Here is a 16,865-nt window from a genome sequence, read left to right on the forward strand (position 1 = left end):
TCCAGACACTAAACGTAATCCACGGTGGTGGATAGAATCGAGACGCCGAAGAATAGACGGCCGAGCAGAGGAGTAGACTATGCTTCCATAATCCAATTTCGAGCGCACTAAGGCGCGATAGAGGCGGAGAAGGACCACTCGGTCCGCTCCCCAGGAGGTACCATTCAGGACACGGAGGGTGTTAAGCGATCACAGACAGCGAGCCGAAAGATAGGAAACGTGGGAGGACCAGCATAGTTTTCTGTCAAACATAAGACCCAAGAATTTAGCGACGTCTGAAAACGGAAGGTTGACAGGACCTAGATGTAAGGAGGGCGGAAGAAACTCCTTACGTCGCCAAAAATTGACACAAACGGTCTTACTGGGTGAGAAACGGAAGCCAGTTTCGATGCTCCACGAGTGGAGGCGATCGAGACATCCTTGAAGACGTCGTTCAAGAAGGCTGGTCCGTTGAGCGCTGTAGTAGATCGCAAAATCGTCCACAAAGAGGGAGCCCGAGACATCAGGAAGGAGACAATCCATAATTGGATTTATGGCGATGGCAAACAGTACAACACTCAGCACGGAACCCTGGGGTACCCCGTTTTCTTGGGAGAAAGTACGGGAGAGAGTAGTGTTCACCCGCACCCTAAATGTGCGCTCTGCCATAAATTCGCGAAGAAAAAGGGGCAGCCGGCCTCGAAAGCCCCAAGAGAACAGTGTGCGGAGGATGCCTGTCCTCCAACAGGTATCGTATGCGCGCTCTAGATCAAAAAATATTGCTACCGTTTGGCGTTTCCGGAGAAAATTGTTCATGATGTAAGTGGAGAGAGCAACAAGATGGTCAACTGCAGAACGATGCTTTCGGAATCCGCATTGGGCAGGTGTTAAAGGACTGCGGGATTCCAGCCACCAAGCTAAACGGTAATTCACCATACGCTCCAAAACCTTACAGACACTACTCGTGAGAGAAATGGGTCGATAGCTAGAGGGGAGATGTTTGTCCTTTCCAGGTTTCGGAACGGGAACGACAATAGCTTCCCGCCACCGTCTGGGAAAGGTACTGTCGGTCCAAATTCGATTATAAGGGCGAAGGAGGTAACGCAGACTATGGGTTGATAAATGCAGCAACATCTGGACATGAATTCCATCCGGTCCTGGGGCGGAGGAGCGAGAAGAAGAGAGGGCATGTTGGAGTTCCCGCATGGAGAAAACAGTATTGTAGCTTTCGTGATTTGGAGAGGAGAAAGCAAGATGTCGCACTTCTGCTGCACGTTTCTTCGGGAGAAACGCTGGCGGGTAATTTGAAGAGCTCGAAATCTCAGCAAAGTGCTGACCCAATGAGTTACAAATTGCGACGGGGTCCACTAAGGTATCATGCGCGACAGTGAGCCCAGAGACCGGGGAGAAACTAGGCGCGCCTGAGAACCGTCGAAGCCGACTCCAAACTTCCGAGGAGGGAGTGAAGGTGTTAAATGAGCTAATAAAGAATTTCCAGCTTGCCTTCTTGCTATCGCGGATGACGCGACGGCATCGCGCACGGAGCTGCTTATAGCGGACACAGTTGGCCAAAGTAGGATGGTGGCGGAAATTGCGTAGAGCACGTCGCCGCTCACGTAGTGCGTCACGGCATGCCTCGTTCCACCAAGGAACTGGGGGGCGCCGGGGCAATTCGGAGGTGCGTGGTATTGAACGTTCCGCAGCTGTAAGAACGTCGGTAATATGTGTGACCTCATCGTCGACGCTGGGAAAGCGACGGTCATCGAATGTCGCGAGAGACGAAAAAAGTGTCCAATCGGCTTGGGCAAATTTCCAGCGTCGCGAGCGCATATATGGCAGTGGAGACTGCAGTCTAAGGACACATGGAAAGTGGTCACTCGAGTGTGTGTCATCAAGGGCGAACCATTCGAAGCGCCGAGCTAGCGGAACAGTACCGACCGCAAGGTCCAAATGAGATAAATTTGTCGTGGAGGCAGACAAAAATGTGGGGACCCCAGTGTTGAGGCAAACTAGATCCGCTTGGTGGAAGACGTCTAGCAATAGAGAGCCACGTGGACAAGGATGAGGAGATCCCCAAAGCGGGTGGTGGGCATTGAAGTCCCCAACCAGCAAATAGGGGGGTGGAAGCTGACCAAGAAGATGAAGGAGATCAGCTCGTGCCATTGGTGTGGATGATGGAATGTATACAGTACAAAGAGAGAACGTGTATCCAGAAAGGGAAAGACGGACGGCGACAGCTTGGAAGGAAGTGTTTAAGGGGATTGGGTGATAATGGAGAGTATCATGGAGAAGAATCATGAGTCCTCCATGGGCTGGAGTGCCTTCAACAGAGGGGAGGTCATATCGGACGGACTGAAAGTGAGGGAGAACAAAGCGGTCATGGGGACGCAGCTTTGTTTCCTGAAGACAGAAGATGACCGGCGAGTAGGAGCGTAAGAGGACCGACAATTCATCCCGATTGGCTCGAATGCCGCGGATATTCCAGTGGATAATGGACATGGGGTGAAAGGAAAATGGAGGAATGTGACCAAAGTTGCTGTCAACTCAAAGACTGCTCGGAGCTAGCAACCGACAGCATGGAATGGCATTCAGCCGAAGGCAGAAGATCCTGATCCATAGGTTGGTCAGGAGCAGTCCCTGCCACCAGCGATCGGCCGGTTGACCGGCCACCAGCAGTGCGCCTCGGCGACACAGAAGATGGCCGAGGGCGATTTCCGCCAGGTGGTGCTGTAGAGGGGGCACGCCTTGGCGGAGAAGGAGAGGAACTGGGTTTCTTTGTAGCCTTCTTGGAAGAATGTGGTTTAGATGAAGAAGGAACCGATGGTTGTGAAGTTGCGGTACGTAAAAACTCTTCACGAGTATGCTCTTTTTTCGAAGACTTGGCGTCCGACTTTTGGGCTCGAGATGTAGCAGAACCCGACGAAGGGTGAGCTACAGAGTGGGCAGGCGAAAGTGGTGAGGTTGAACGAGCGATCTTTGCGCTGGCCGATCTGACGACCGTGGTACTAAAGGTGAGGTCGCAAGTCTGCGTGGCCGCCTCCTTTGTTGGCCGAGGAGAAGCAAGGACAGTGCTTTATTTTCCTGTCTGAGGCACGGTGGGCTTGCGACTGGCGAATAATTTTCGAGCAGCAAAGGTCGACACCTTTTCCTTCACCCTTATTTCCTGGATGAGCTTCTCGTCCTTAAAAACGGGGCAATCTCGAGAGGAAGCAGCGTGGTCACCCATACAGTTGATGCAGCGAGGGGATGGAGGTGGACAAGCACCCTCATGGGCATCCTTGCCACACGTAACACATTTGGCTGGATTGGAACAGGACTGGCTGGTGTGATTGAACCGCTGACATCGATAGCAACGCGTAGGGTTTGGGACGTAAGGGCGAACGGAAATTATCTCATAGCCTGCGTTGATTTTCGATGGGAGTTGAACTGTGTCAAATGTCAAGAAGACAGTGCGGGTTGGAATGATGTTCGTGTCAACCCGTTTCATTACTCTATGAACTGCCGTTACGCCCTGGTCAGACAGATAGTGCTGAATTTCTTCGTCAGACAATCCATCGAGGGAGCGTGTATAAACGACTCCACGCGAGGAATTTAAGGTACGGTGCGGTTCCACCAGGACAGGGAAGGTGTGGAGCAGAGAAGTACGCAGCAATTTTTGTGCCTGGAGGGCACTGTGTGTTTCTAACAACAGGGTGCCATTCCGTAATTTGGAACAAGACTTTACAGGACCTGCTATTGCGTCGACACCTTTCTGAATAATGAAAGGGTTGACCAAGAGAAGTCGTGACCTTCATCAGACCGAGAAACAACAAGGAACTGTGGCAGCGATGGAAGAATCGTCTGTGGCTGAGACTCAGTATACTTACGTTTGTGAGCAGACTTAGTGGAAGGTGAGGAAACCATTGCGGAAGAATCCCCCATGATTACCGGCGTCTCCGATGGCGCGCTCCTCCCTTGTGGGGGCCCTCTCTGAGGGCACTCCCGCCTTAGGCGATTGTTCACACCTCAGGTCACACCTCCCGACAAACGGACGGAGGGACCAATCGGCATTTTCGGAAGGTATCAGCTCGGGTAATCACCCCTCCCTGGGCCTGGCCGTTACCAGGGGGTACGTACGTGTCCTACCTGTCTACCCGGGGCGGGGAATTACGCGTTACCCCGTCACCGGCTACGCACGAAGGGCGTGGGTCGGCCTTCAGACACGCACAGGGAGGAAGAAAGAGAAAGGGAAAGGAAGGAAGAGAGGTCTCAAACGCCGCAGCGGAGAAAAGGGAAAGAGAAGAGGTAAGGAAAAGAGAAGGACAAAGGAAGGAAGAAGACAGAAGGACAAAGGAAGGAAGAAGACATAAAAGCAAAGAAGGCAAAGAATGCAGTACATTTACGAGCGTCCGTCTCCGGACGTAGGCACAAACCATACTCCCAGATAGGGAGAAAGGGAAGGAAAGAGCCAGAGGTGAGGGGAGGAGGGGCGAAGATAGGGATGGGGAAGGATGCGGAATGGGAAGGTATGCAGCCCGGAAAGGAAGGAAGGCCACATTAGCTCGGGGTCCCGTGCTCGCTACGCACGTATCCACAAAAGAGTTGTGGACCCCCTGGGGGGGGGGGGGGTGTTTAGAGCTGTCAGCTTAAGAGATTGCAGTACGCTGAAACTATTTAAGAACAGAACATAACCGACACTGAAAGATCCTGAGGGTGAGACCTTAGGACCTCAAAATGGATCAGTCCTAATGTGTGAATTGGGCGCCAATCAAGGTGATGTGCAGGAGAAAACATTATCAGCACATTCCAGGGAAAAGTGGCTACGATCTTAGCAGAGCGCAGTGAGGTGCATTCCAACTGGTAATCCCATCAGAGGATGAATATCAGGAGGTTGACACACTGCATTTGTAGAAAGTATGGGATACATACGATACCAAGAGTTGGTATCATCAGAACTGCCACATCTCAGAATTGAAGACTTTCGACACCAATTCAGCAAGGATAATGTCTATAGGACTCGTATGGAAGGCATCAATGGCTAGACAAACTCCACAATGATGACCTGGGAATAACACTTTCCAAGCTGAAGACCCCACTGGGCCATAAACCTGGCAATGCTAGAGCAGTCTGGATGAGATCAAGGCCCAGTAAATATGGAGAAGAGTAGCATGAATTGCACCCAAAGAGGCACGGGCTAGGAAGCGGAAGTGTTTAGCTTTCACATGCAACTAGCCTACTCAACTATTATCAGTAAGCAAAGTCAGCTTGCTATCAAAAAACGGTACACTCAACTGGCGCTACCACCAGAATATGAAAACAAGACTAAGCACTTAGCACAGAACGTAAACAACCAAGAGTAACTGCAAGGAGCCGTAGCAGCAGGTGCAGCAAGCTTACCCCAACGCGTATCTTGCTGCCCCTGGCGACCAGATCTTTGCGTAAGCCTTCCAGCAGCGTATTGACGGCGTGTTTGCTTGCGTAATACATCGCCAGGTCGCTGTTGTACGGCGGAGAGTGAGCAGCCAAGCTGAAAAAGCCGGAAGATGGGTAAGTAGGTCGGCCAAAATAGGCTGCACGTATTGTCGCATTGTTACAAGTGGGTACACAGTTCTATCTTATCAACAAATGTAGTCTTCAGAATGAGATTTTCACTCTGCAGCGGAGTGTGAGCTGACATGAAACTTCCTGGCAGATTAAAACTGTGTGCCAGACCGAGACTAACTCGGCACCTTTACCTTTCGCGGGCAAGTGCTCTACCAACTGAGCTACTGAAGCACGACTCACGCCCGGTACTAACAGATTTACTTCTGCCAGTATCTCGTTTTCTACCTTCCAAACTTTACAGAAGCTCTTCTGCGAACCTTGCGCGCGAAAGGTACAGGTGCCGAGTTCGAGTCTCGGTCGGGCACACAGTTTTAATCTGCCAGGAAGTTTCAAATGTAGTCTTTCTCGCGCAGCCCCCGGAAGACTTCATTCTAGAGCTTTAGTATCAACTAAAGTTTTAGATACGATGGCAGCATAAAAACATGGCGGAAGGAAGATTTCTGTGCCTTACGACTATCACTCTTCCCTGCCCCCCCCCCCCTTCCTTGTTTGATAATACGCTGTTTTTGCTGTCTTAACGCCCCCGTCCCCCACCAACCTATATTACATACTGGCTTAGCACCCGGTACTTCGCTCACCTAGAACTTTACAGTCCGCACAGATCTTTGTTATAAATTGCTACACCTTAACTTTTCATGATAATTAAAGCCATAGACTCATGTTTTCCAAATATATTTCTGATACAGCGTTTCTGGCAACTGGAGTCCAAGGTTGTTATTCTGCGTTCTTAAGGAGATATTTCCACAGAAGCTAATGTTTTTAACAAATATTTCTTTATATCTAGCCCAGAATACCAATTTACGTTGATTTTGCTGTAAAAATTTACTATAACTAAATGTTCTCTTAAAAGTCATCTTTCACCCACATAGGGCTCAAACTTCCAAAAAATAGTGATACGTTTTCATCACTTATGGAGAACGCAAATACAATTTTTCGTGGATTTAACTTTGAAAACGCTTTCATAATTAAATAATTTCATAAAATGTTTGATCCGTCCTCCACCTCAGAGGATTCAATTTCCAAAGATGGTGAAACAAGGATATTTCTGACTGGGTAACCAAATACCAATTTTTGTAGGTCTAACTTCAAATCTGCCTTAATAGCAACATTTTTTAAAACCTTTCAGTCATATTTCGCCCCCCCCTTACGTCTGGAATTTCGAAAAAATCCCTTCTGAAACGAAGCCCACGGTAGAAGATCAACAACGTCGCCAAATTTCAAGTTTCTATTCTTAGCGGTTTAGGCTAGGCGATGGATCGGTCAGTAAATGGACTTGTGTATATATCTTGCCACTAAGGTATTTAATTTACAATATTCTTTGTAAGACCACCTGATACTGTACAAAAATTGCTATAATACCTCAGCTGTTTTACGACTATCATGTCTTCGCTTAAAATTTGGTACTCTCAGAGTCAACAACCCGTTTTTATGGAAGAAAATTTTAGGAGCTGACTAACTTCTTAGATAAAAACTTAGCCGTATTCGTATGCCTTTTATGTACCCAATTAGTAGAGGACCTGTGGAAAATTAAGTACAGAATGCAGTGAAAAATCTTTCAACAACAACGTGTGTGGAACTACTGTAAGTAACAAGACAATCACTGCAAACCACGCTCCCTATCGATTCTGGCCAGTACTGAACTTTGACCAGGTCCGTGTTATGAGGCGTTCCATGTGGCTTGGAAACTGACTTGACACTACCCTCCTCTCCGTCTAGACGAGTCTAAGGCATCAAATTTATTTCCTACCATAGGGGTGAGTAACTACAGTATCTCAGGAGAGTAGGTCCAACACTGACAGCTTAACGACGGGAAGGGGTAGCACAACTAGAGAAATAATAGTCGACTACAGACTATTTTCAACATCTGTAGTTTGGGAAGAAAAAGCCACAACTGTATCAATAACGGAATTCACACACGGTAACAAAGGCACTAAAGTCAGTGGTAAAACAGCCTGGATGCGAGATAGCTCTTAAGGGACTGCGAGAGAAAGCTCGGTGAATCATCTTAGTTTCACATGGTCCGATTGTCACGACTAGCGGGCAATAAGAACATGGATTGATTCTCCAAATAGCCTATAGTATTAGATCGACCTGAAGTCGCTAAGCATATCCATATAGCGCCTAAACAGTAGAACGATGTCTACAGCGACTGAACCAGATACAGAAACGTTTAACTTGCAGCAGAAATCGGGTACGACTGTTGCAGAGCGCTTGCTGTCGACACTATTTAACGCCTTTGATTTCGGAGCAAAAGGTTCTACTCTTCATAACAGTGCTAATTCGCACAATTTTGGACGAACTACAAAATTGAGTTAGGTTCGTTAGCACAGTCTTCTTCTAACGGTCAAGAACGCCCATCTTGGCGCCTTTGGTGTATTCAAAGGTGAAAAACCTAAGCAGGCACTCGTGGCTCCCCTACAACAGAGAATTATTAACTCTGTTACCAACCACGATCTGCCAAATTTAAGGCAGTAATACCAAACCGTGGCATAATCTTCTTTCCGTAGTAATGAAACTTTCTTTTTGAAGTCATTCTTACAAAAATTACAGTTTGGTCGTAGTTTACTTTGTAATGCATATTTACTTGAATCTGTGTATGAAGTGCGCCATTTAAGTTCAGTATTGGTGCTGCCTTTTGAAGCTACCCAAGGATTCATAGAGCCACCAAGAGAAGCCCTATATATATATTAGACTGCCGATTAAGTTCGTTCCGTTTTCCTTTCGCATGTTTGTATTCCGATTCTACAGGTTTATCGATTGGCATTTTTTATTTGTAGTTCACTGTTGCTGTTTGAGTACATATTGTCTGTCATTTGTAGATAGCGAGTAGAGCTACAGATTATACAAAATGGAATGCCAAGTGGAGAAATCTCGGCGTTTCCGACATTCTTCTGTGAGTTCAACAGAGGGTGACAGTAGAGGAAGCAGCCAAAAACATTTACATCATGTATAAAGAGTAATATCACTAGATAGAACATGCAAGAAAATGGTTTTCTCGTTTTCGTCGTTTTGACAATGATTCTCCACACAAGAAATCGTTTAAACACATCAATCCACAATGATCCACGTCATTGTTCTCGAGAACTGTCGAAAGTGAACTAATCATTCCACCTAAGTGCATTTTCACGCAGTGCGGTAGATTCAGAAAACGGGTGTGTGGGTACCGCACGCTCTAAGCCAAAATCACAAAAATTAGTGGGTGATCATTTGTGCATCTTTGATTGCATGTCATCAATTTGCCCGTGTGCAACACCTGTGCGCATCCATAAAAAGTTGTGCATCTGGTGGAACAACGACGGTTTTTTGTACTACGAATTACTTCCCCGAGGTTTAACCATCACTGCTGATATTTACTTTCAACAACTAAGACGTCTTGCAGACTCAGTCCAGGGATAACGACCAGGAAGACTGCGAGAAGTGACTACTCCACGATAACGTCCACCCACATCCTGCCTGACAAAACACTGTACAGGAGTTGAAGTCATTCTCCACCCACTCCACTTTCACCTGAACTTGCGCCCTCAGATTTTCGTCTTTTCCGTTCTGTCTAACAACCTTTCTTTCCTGATGAAAATGCGCTCCTAATATGGCCCGAAAAGTTCTACGTGATTTCTACATTCGCGGAATCTTAAAGTTACCCCAGCATTGGCAGACTTAAATAATGAAATAATATACAGAGTCCTCAAAAAAATCATCCGATTTTAAAAATCAACTTATTTTGGACATGAGCATGAACAACGTACCGTTGACAAGAGCAAACTAGTTTTACATGGTTTCCCCGTAGGTAGCATCGTGCGCCCACTTCAGTTCAGTTCTAGTAAAAATTGTGTCTTAACAACAGAAAGCATTGTGTGTTCTTTTCGCGCAGTGTGGGTCAGTAATAACTGTTCAGCCTTACTTTCGTACTCGATATGGTGCGGATCCTCTTACAGCACAGAGCATTAGACGTTGGCACGAGGAATTCCGAGAAACAGGTTGGTTGTTTAAAGGCAAATCGCCGGGCTGTCCCCGAATGTCAGACAAACGCATCCGCCAGTTTCACAAGCAGTTCGCAGAAATCCGTTAGTCATCCAGCTAGACAGCTCAACATACCCCCGATGTGTGTGTGGGGTTTGTTGCGTCGACGTTTACACATGAAACCATACAAAATTCAGCTACCCCAAGCTTCTCATGAAAGTGGCAACATGTGGGGTTCAGTAATTTCGTTCTTGGCAAGATGGAGGATGACAGTTTTATTCCATGCTTAGCGTTCAGTGACAAGGCAACATTCCATTTAAATGGAAAGACGAACCGTCAGTGTGAGAATACAGAACAACCAACTGAAGCTGTAAAACATAAGGGACTCTTCAAAATTTAATGTGTTTTTTGCAGTTTCACAGAAAAAGGTGTACGGTCCATTTCTGTTTCCCACGAACACCATCACAGGAAGCACGTATCTCGAAATGCTTGAGAACTTTCTTTCCCACATTCTTGGAGTGATTCGAACGACTTCATTTACCAACAGGATGGGACACCACACTGGCATCTGGAAGTGCGGAAATTTTTAAATCGAAGGATTACTGAAGGTTAGATCGTTCACACTGGACAGAATGATTCAGTCTTACGTTACTGGCCTCCTAGGTCACCGGACCTGACTATGTGATTATTTCTTGTGGGGGTTTATGAAAGAGTGCCTCCGTTATTAACAAGGACATAGGTAACAGCAGCTGTGGAAACTAACTCAAGACATGCTCGCTGCAGTGTGGGAACAATTTGAATACAGCACTGACTATATGCCGTGCATCTCAAGGGGGCATATTTGAATGGGAATGGCTCTGAGCACTATGGGACTTAACATCTATGGTCATCAGTCCCCTAGAACTTAGAACTACTTAAACCTAACGAACCTAAGGACATCACACAACACCCAGTCATCACGAGGCAGGCATATTTGACACCAATGGAAAGGTATGAAAAGTATCCCATTCATAAAAAAATTCAATGTATGTTTATTAGTTTCAGAAATACAGACGTGCCAAATCGGATGATTCTTTCTGATACTCCCTGTATTGTGAGTACTGAAGTCTGATGTGTATCATTTTTATTAAACGTATGGAAAATGCTACGAACTTTCGTTTGTTCTTTAATTACACCACCAATGCGAGTATTCCGTCTAACGTATCGACTTAAGAGCTGTGATTTGCCGCATGATTTTCTAATACAGAATGCGTGATGAAGCGCCTACCTGCTGATGTGGATGATGAAGCCGTCGTCGACACCTCTGGCCAACATGTCCTGCACTGCTTCTCTGGTGCAGATGCTCAGACCCAGCACATTCACGTCCAGGACGCGTCTCCACAAATCCGTAGGTGCAGCTGCAAAAAATAGAAGGGTTTTACGCTGAAGGAAGCCGTGACAAATGTATCGACTAATGACAATTTCTAGTATAGTGAAAGCAATTAAGGGGAACGACAGGGTGACGGACGAAAATATTTGTCTAATTCAGGATTTTTTCCTCTGTACTGGAATGTAGTAGACAAATGGGGTTTGCTGCAATGTACAAAGTATACATTGAAGTTTTTATTGGCATTTTTATTGGAAAATATTTGTGTCTTTACTGTGTAATCGGGGCAGCTCTGAAAGGAGGTAGATCGACGGTTGTCGCTGTAACTCCAGTTGTGGTTATCCGAAACATGAAATTAACATATCACCCTCATACTTACAGAGTTTAGTTCATCGTAGGGATTTCCAAAAATTTTGTGGTCAATTATAAATATCTGAAAAAATAGCAAATTTTGGACCATCTTTTCCTGCCGAAAAATTTAAGAAAATTCAATTTGGTTCAAGGGAGACAATCATTAAACAGAATGAAAATTTTAGCGAGGGCGACGACAACCATGCCGAAAACGGTTTTGAGAAAAACGCGTTTAAAGTTTAAAAGGTATTTATCATACAGAAAGAGGGACAAAGTTTGAAACTTACTGGACGTCATCAATGCCTGGTCCATAATTACTATCCCCCCAGCTAGTGGATGGCCGCTGCTACTTTGGCTTGGTAAGCCCTCCTTTTCGTCCTCTAAGCCCTTTTCGCCGCTGGCGTCTACCTTCATAGAATCAGATATTTCATCGCCGATTTTGCTATGAAAGGCATTTGCATGTACATTACTGTAGTATAGCACACACTGAGTAGACATAAGGCCAAATTTGAAGCAATGTTGACAATTTCGCTTCGGCTGGAAGTTATTTTTGGAGCGTATCTCCGAATGAGACTATTAAAACTTTTGTTCACATTTTGAATAAAATCGCGCAAACAACGCTCGAGCAAATCGGGTTTTCTCAGATCAGTATTAATGGGGGTGAGAGCATCGATAACGACTTGTGACAATGGCGTCTTTTGTTTGTAACTTTCCAGTTCATCGTATGCTTCAGCTTCAAACGCTCACAGAATCTTTACTTTCTGGAGTTCGCGCATAAAATTTGGGGAATAATTCTTCAATTTATATACATTCTACTTCTGTAATAAAATCTATAGTTTTTGCGACAGTCACTCTGTCGTTTCCCCTTAAGCGATCGCAAGCACTGACGCGTTTTTACTAGCCTGGTAATTCAAGCGATTTTACTGGACTCAAGACACGGGCGGTTCTAACACAGACTGCAAGCTACGTCTAAACTAACGCAGACATTTATAGACACAGTAGAAACTTAAGAAAGACATCAAATTAGCACACTTACGATAGAAATCAGAGTGCACGAAAGAAAAATTGAGAAATCTGTAGTCAGTACCATACCAACAGCCGTGTTCCACAGCATTTAGCCTAGGAGAAATGAAAACTACAAAACAAATATCAAATATTTACGTTACGATAAGTGACAGTGGTACCCCTAACCTATGACCAGCTGAGGAAACAAATTTTGGCCGGAGAAACGAGTAACAGTCCTCTTAATCTAACGTAAAAGACGAAACCTTATGTGGAGCGATTACATTTTTTAAACGAATTATCACTGTAGTAGCTATACGCATTGCATGCGCCACCCATTGGTGGAAGGGCAGCGACTGTACTTAAGGCATTCGATTTATGAAGCATGCCTAAGAAAGTGTCCTCCCTGAATATGGTCTTTAAATCTGTAAGCCATACGCGAGAAAAATCAAACAGCTGCGAAGAAACAGACTCGTTGGAATAAAATGGCAGCAGAAAGTCTTGTGGATATTTGTGCGCAGTCAACCCGACGAAAATAAATTAACTTCATGTACATAAATTTGTACTCAGCACTTAGTGGTCTCGTGCCGTTAGAATTTAAGAATAACATACTATCACAAAATTCGCTGTTTTCGAATATTTATCACGAATGGAAATTCATACAAAGATGATAATCTATAACGGCTCTCATTCTCAGCAGTTGCGAGGTTGGGCAACTCATTTCAGATGGGCTGCCCATCTCAACAAATCCACGCGATGGCCGATTCAAAATTGTAGCCACAGTAAAGAGTCGAATGTAACCTTTGACGATAGGATGTTAAGGAAATTTAATTCCTAGCTCGTGGGCTCAACAAGATACAATCTAGCAGAAAATCCAAAGAAATTCTGGTCGTATGTAAAGTGGCAAGATGCAATCACTAGCTTTACTATACGATAACAATGGCCATGCAATTGATGACAGTGCCACTAAATCGGTTACTAAACGCGGTTCTCCGAAATTCCTTCAGCAAAGACTACGAAATAAGTATTCCAGAATTAGAATCAAGAACAGCTGCCAATATGATTAGTGAAGCAGCTTAAACCACTTAATGAAGGCTAGACCTCTGGTGCAAATTGCGAACCAGTCAGCTTCCTTTTAGAGTAGCGCCACACTTAGCAATCTTACACAACCCATAGCTCACCGAAACATCTGTACCGAAAGGCTGGAAAGCTGCCCATGTCACACCAATACCCAATAAAGGACATAAGAGTAATCCGCTGAATTCTAGACCCATATCACTGACTATCTCCCGTAGGATTTTGGAACATATACTGTGCTCTAACATTATCAATCATCCCTAAGAAAACGATTGGCAAATAACCAAAAGTCAGGAAATATTGACCTTGTAAAACACAATTAACTCTTCATCCTCACGAAGTAATGGGTTTGTCAACAGGGAATGCCAAATTTATTCTATATTTTTAGATTTTCAATTAGTGTTCGACACCTTTTCTCGTAAGCGACTTCTTGTCAAATTGCGTTCCTATGGAGTATCGTCTTAGTTATGTGACGGGATTCGTGATTTGCTGTCAGATGGCTCACAGTAATAACTAACGGAAAGTCATCGAGTAAAACAGAAGTACGAGTAATACCTGACGTTTCCCAAGGAAGTTTTATAGGCACTCTGTAGTTCCTGATCTACATTACCGATTTAGGAGACAATCTGAGCAGCCCTATTAGACTGCAGATGGTGCTGTCGTTTATAGTCTAGTAAAGTCATCAGATGATCAAAACCAATTGTGAAAGTGGCAGTTGACTAAATGAAAAATGTGAAGTTAGCGAGACCATCAAGACTATCTCGTGCATATTCACTACCTTGGCATGTTATTTATTTTAAGATTGAAATCGTTAATCATTTGAACTAAACATGAAACCAGTCAAGAACATCAGTATCGACCGTGACAGAAATCCTACATGTTATAGGGATGAAGTTTCTTTAGTTTATGTACCGCCAAAAGTAATTATCAAAGGGAATGCACCTGCTGACTATAGTAGTCTCAATAGCGACAAAATTCGTAGAAGCGCCAGAACAGACAACTGTACAAAACTATGCAAATCAACTTACAGGACAGATGACAGATCCCACACGCTTGTTACAATTAGTCGTGGTTTTCGTATCTGCCGCGGTTTCGTATCTTTTCTTTGCCTGTCTGTGGGTTAAGCCCTGACACTGCCCAGCAGCACTTCCTCCTGCAGTTTGCACTGTCCGTTGACATTTGTCCCTAACAATATGATTATAATGTTTGGTTTGTTGGGCGATAAATTGCACGGTACTCTGTGCCTGTACAAAGCCAAAATTTTTACGAAGTCCAATTTTTTCAGTCCAGTCTAGCCACTGTTTGTTGGTTTGAGGTATAAAGGGGCCGAAGTACAGGGTCATCAGTCCCTTGCTCCTGACGCAAGCAAGGCTCAAGGTAAAAAACACCCAAGGTACGTTTGAGAAAGTAAAAGGGAAAGGAATTGGGAACCACATCTAAAAACGAATGGAACAAAAAACGGGGAAAACACAACTAACAGCAGAAGGTATTAAAACCATAGAGCAGATGGTCTGGGCTGGTTGATCACAATAATAAAGAGGATGAACCAGCCACTCTGCAACACAAAATGTCCACCCCAAAAAAACAAGGCGAGATGAACACATGTAGGGAGAAAGACGGCCACCAAGGCAAACAAATGCAAAGAAAGTGGGACAGAGTTAAAATGGAGGGAGGGTGGCGGCCTCAGAAGGCTAAATGCCCACCCTTAGATGGTACTATAAAAAACCCCTCACGAATAAAACATACAACTAAATCTGCTGTTGAGGCACTGTCACCCAACACCGAAGGTAGGGTGCTGGGAAGGTTAAAAGTCCGCCGCAGAGGGGCTAGAATTGGGCAGTCCAGCAAGATGTGGACAACAATCATGTGAGCTGTAATAAGGTGGGTCCTCGCGACGGAGGAGGTAGCCATGTGAGCCGCATATGGCCAATGCGGAGCCAGTAGAACCACAGAATCCGTGCGAGAGGCCTGCATGGAGGTCTTCCACACATTTGTAGTCTCCTTAATGACACAGTTTGTTGTGCTTACTGAGACTATGCCAATCAGTTTCCCAAAGCTGAAAAACCTTGCGGCGTAATAATGATCACAGGTCATTTACAGGGATGCTGGTCTCCAGAAGCGGTTTCCGTATAGCCTGTTTAGCCAGACTGTCTGCTAGTTCATTTCCTGTGATTCCAACATGGCCTGAGGTCCACACAAACACCACGGAACAACTGGACCATTCCAGTGCATAGATGGACTCCTGGATGGTTGCTATCAAATGATGGTGGGGGTAGAACTGGTCGATAGCTTGTAGGCTGCTCAAGGAGTCAGTACAGAGAAGAAACGACTTGGCAGGGCATGAGCAGATGCACTCAAGACCACGTGAAATTGCTACCAGCTCTGCAGTGAAAATACTGCAGCCACATGGCAGGGAGTGCTGTTCAATATGTCCTCCATGCCATGAACATACACCAGATCAATGTGACCATCAGCCACTGAATCATCAGTGTAAACCAGTTTATGGTCCCAGTACATGTCAAGACTCGAGAGGAAGTGAGTGGAGAACTTCAGAGTTCACCGAATTCTTAGGTCAATGTGAAGAGTTCAGGCAAAGCTTCGGCCTAGGTGAACACCATAGAGGTGTACATGAATAGACTTCGAGTATAGATGGTAAAGGCATGGACTCTTCTTCAGACAGACGAGATCTGATGCAAACTGCAATCTTAAGCCCTGACCTGGGCATCCGATGCGGGAGATGAACTGCCGTCGGTTGGGAAAGGAGACAATAATGCAGATGCTCACAGGAACTATGAATGTGTGCAACGTAACTGGCGAGCAGTTGTGCACGCCTAACTTTCAATGGAGGGACTCCAGCTTCCACAAGGACGCTGGTCACCAGACTAATCCTAAAAGCTCCTGTCGCTAAGTGAACGCCACGGTAGTGGACTGGGTCGAATAAACGCAACGCTTAGGGCGCCGCCGAACCATAAACCAGACTCCCATAGTCAAGGCGGGATTGAACAGGGGCTCTGTAGAGCTGCAGCAGCGTAGAGCTATCTGTGCCTCCTGAGGGCATTAAGGTGCTGCCAGCACTTCCGCTTAAGCTGACGAAGGTGAGAATGCTTAGTCAATCAGGCGTCGAAAACCAGTCCTAAGAATCTATAGGTCTCCACTACAGTGAGTGGATGGCCATTAAGGTAAAGTTCTCGTTCCGGATGCACGTTATGACGCCGACAAATGTATGACACGACTTCGCAGCTGAAAACTGGAAACTGTGGGCTAGAGCCCTTTTGGATTAGATTTACTTTCATGTCAATTGATACATAGTGAGGAGGTCCTCCAGGATGTAGAACATGTCAGAAAAACAACAATACATGACAAATATTTACAACTAAAACAAATAAGCTAATGTACCATTCCACAGGTCCCAAGTGGATTGATCGTCATTTTTTAATGACCACTATATGAGTCATTTTACAAATACTAATGTACTGAATTTAAAGTTTTTTAGTTATTTATAAGTTAATAGACATGTAATACAACTACTATATTACTTATTTACAATGAA

General features: G+C 45.2%; 1 protein-coding gene across 1 annotated transcript in view; it reads right to left on the minus strand.

Annotated features, from left to right (window-relative positions):
* The window catches only part of LOC126144686 (farnesol dehydrogenase-like), a 57,304-nt gene that overhangs the window by 16,295 nt on the left and 24,144 nt on the right, over positions 1-16,865 (minus strand). Inside the window, exons 3-4 of the mRNA XM_049915505.1 lie at positions 10,787-10,916; positions 5,356-5,485 (exon numbers count right to left, since the gene is read on the minus strand). Coding sequence (XP_049771462.1) covers positions 5,356-5,485; positions 10,787-10,916 — 260 coding nt within the window. The remainder of the gene's footprint in view (positions 1-5,355; positions 5,486-10,786; positions 10,917-16,865) is intronic.

Source organism: Schistocerca cancellata, chromosome 2 (assembly GCF_023864275.1).
Source record: "Schistocerca cancellata isolate TAMUIC-IGC-003103 chromosome 2, iqSchCanc2.1, whole genome shotgun sequence".
NCBI lineage: Eukaryota > Metazoa > Arthropoda > Insecta > Orthoptera > Acrididae > Schistocerca > Schistocerca cancellata.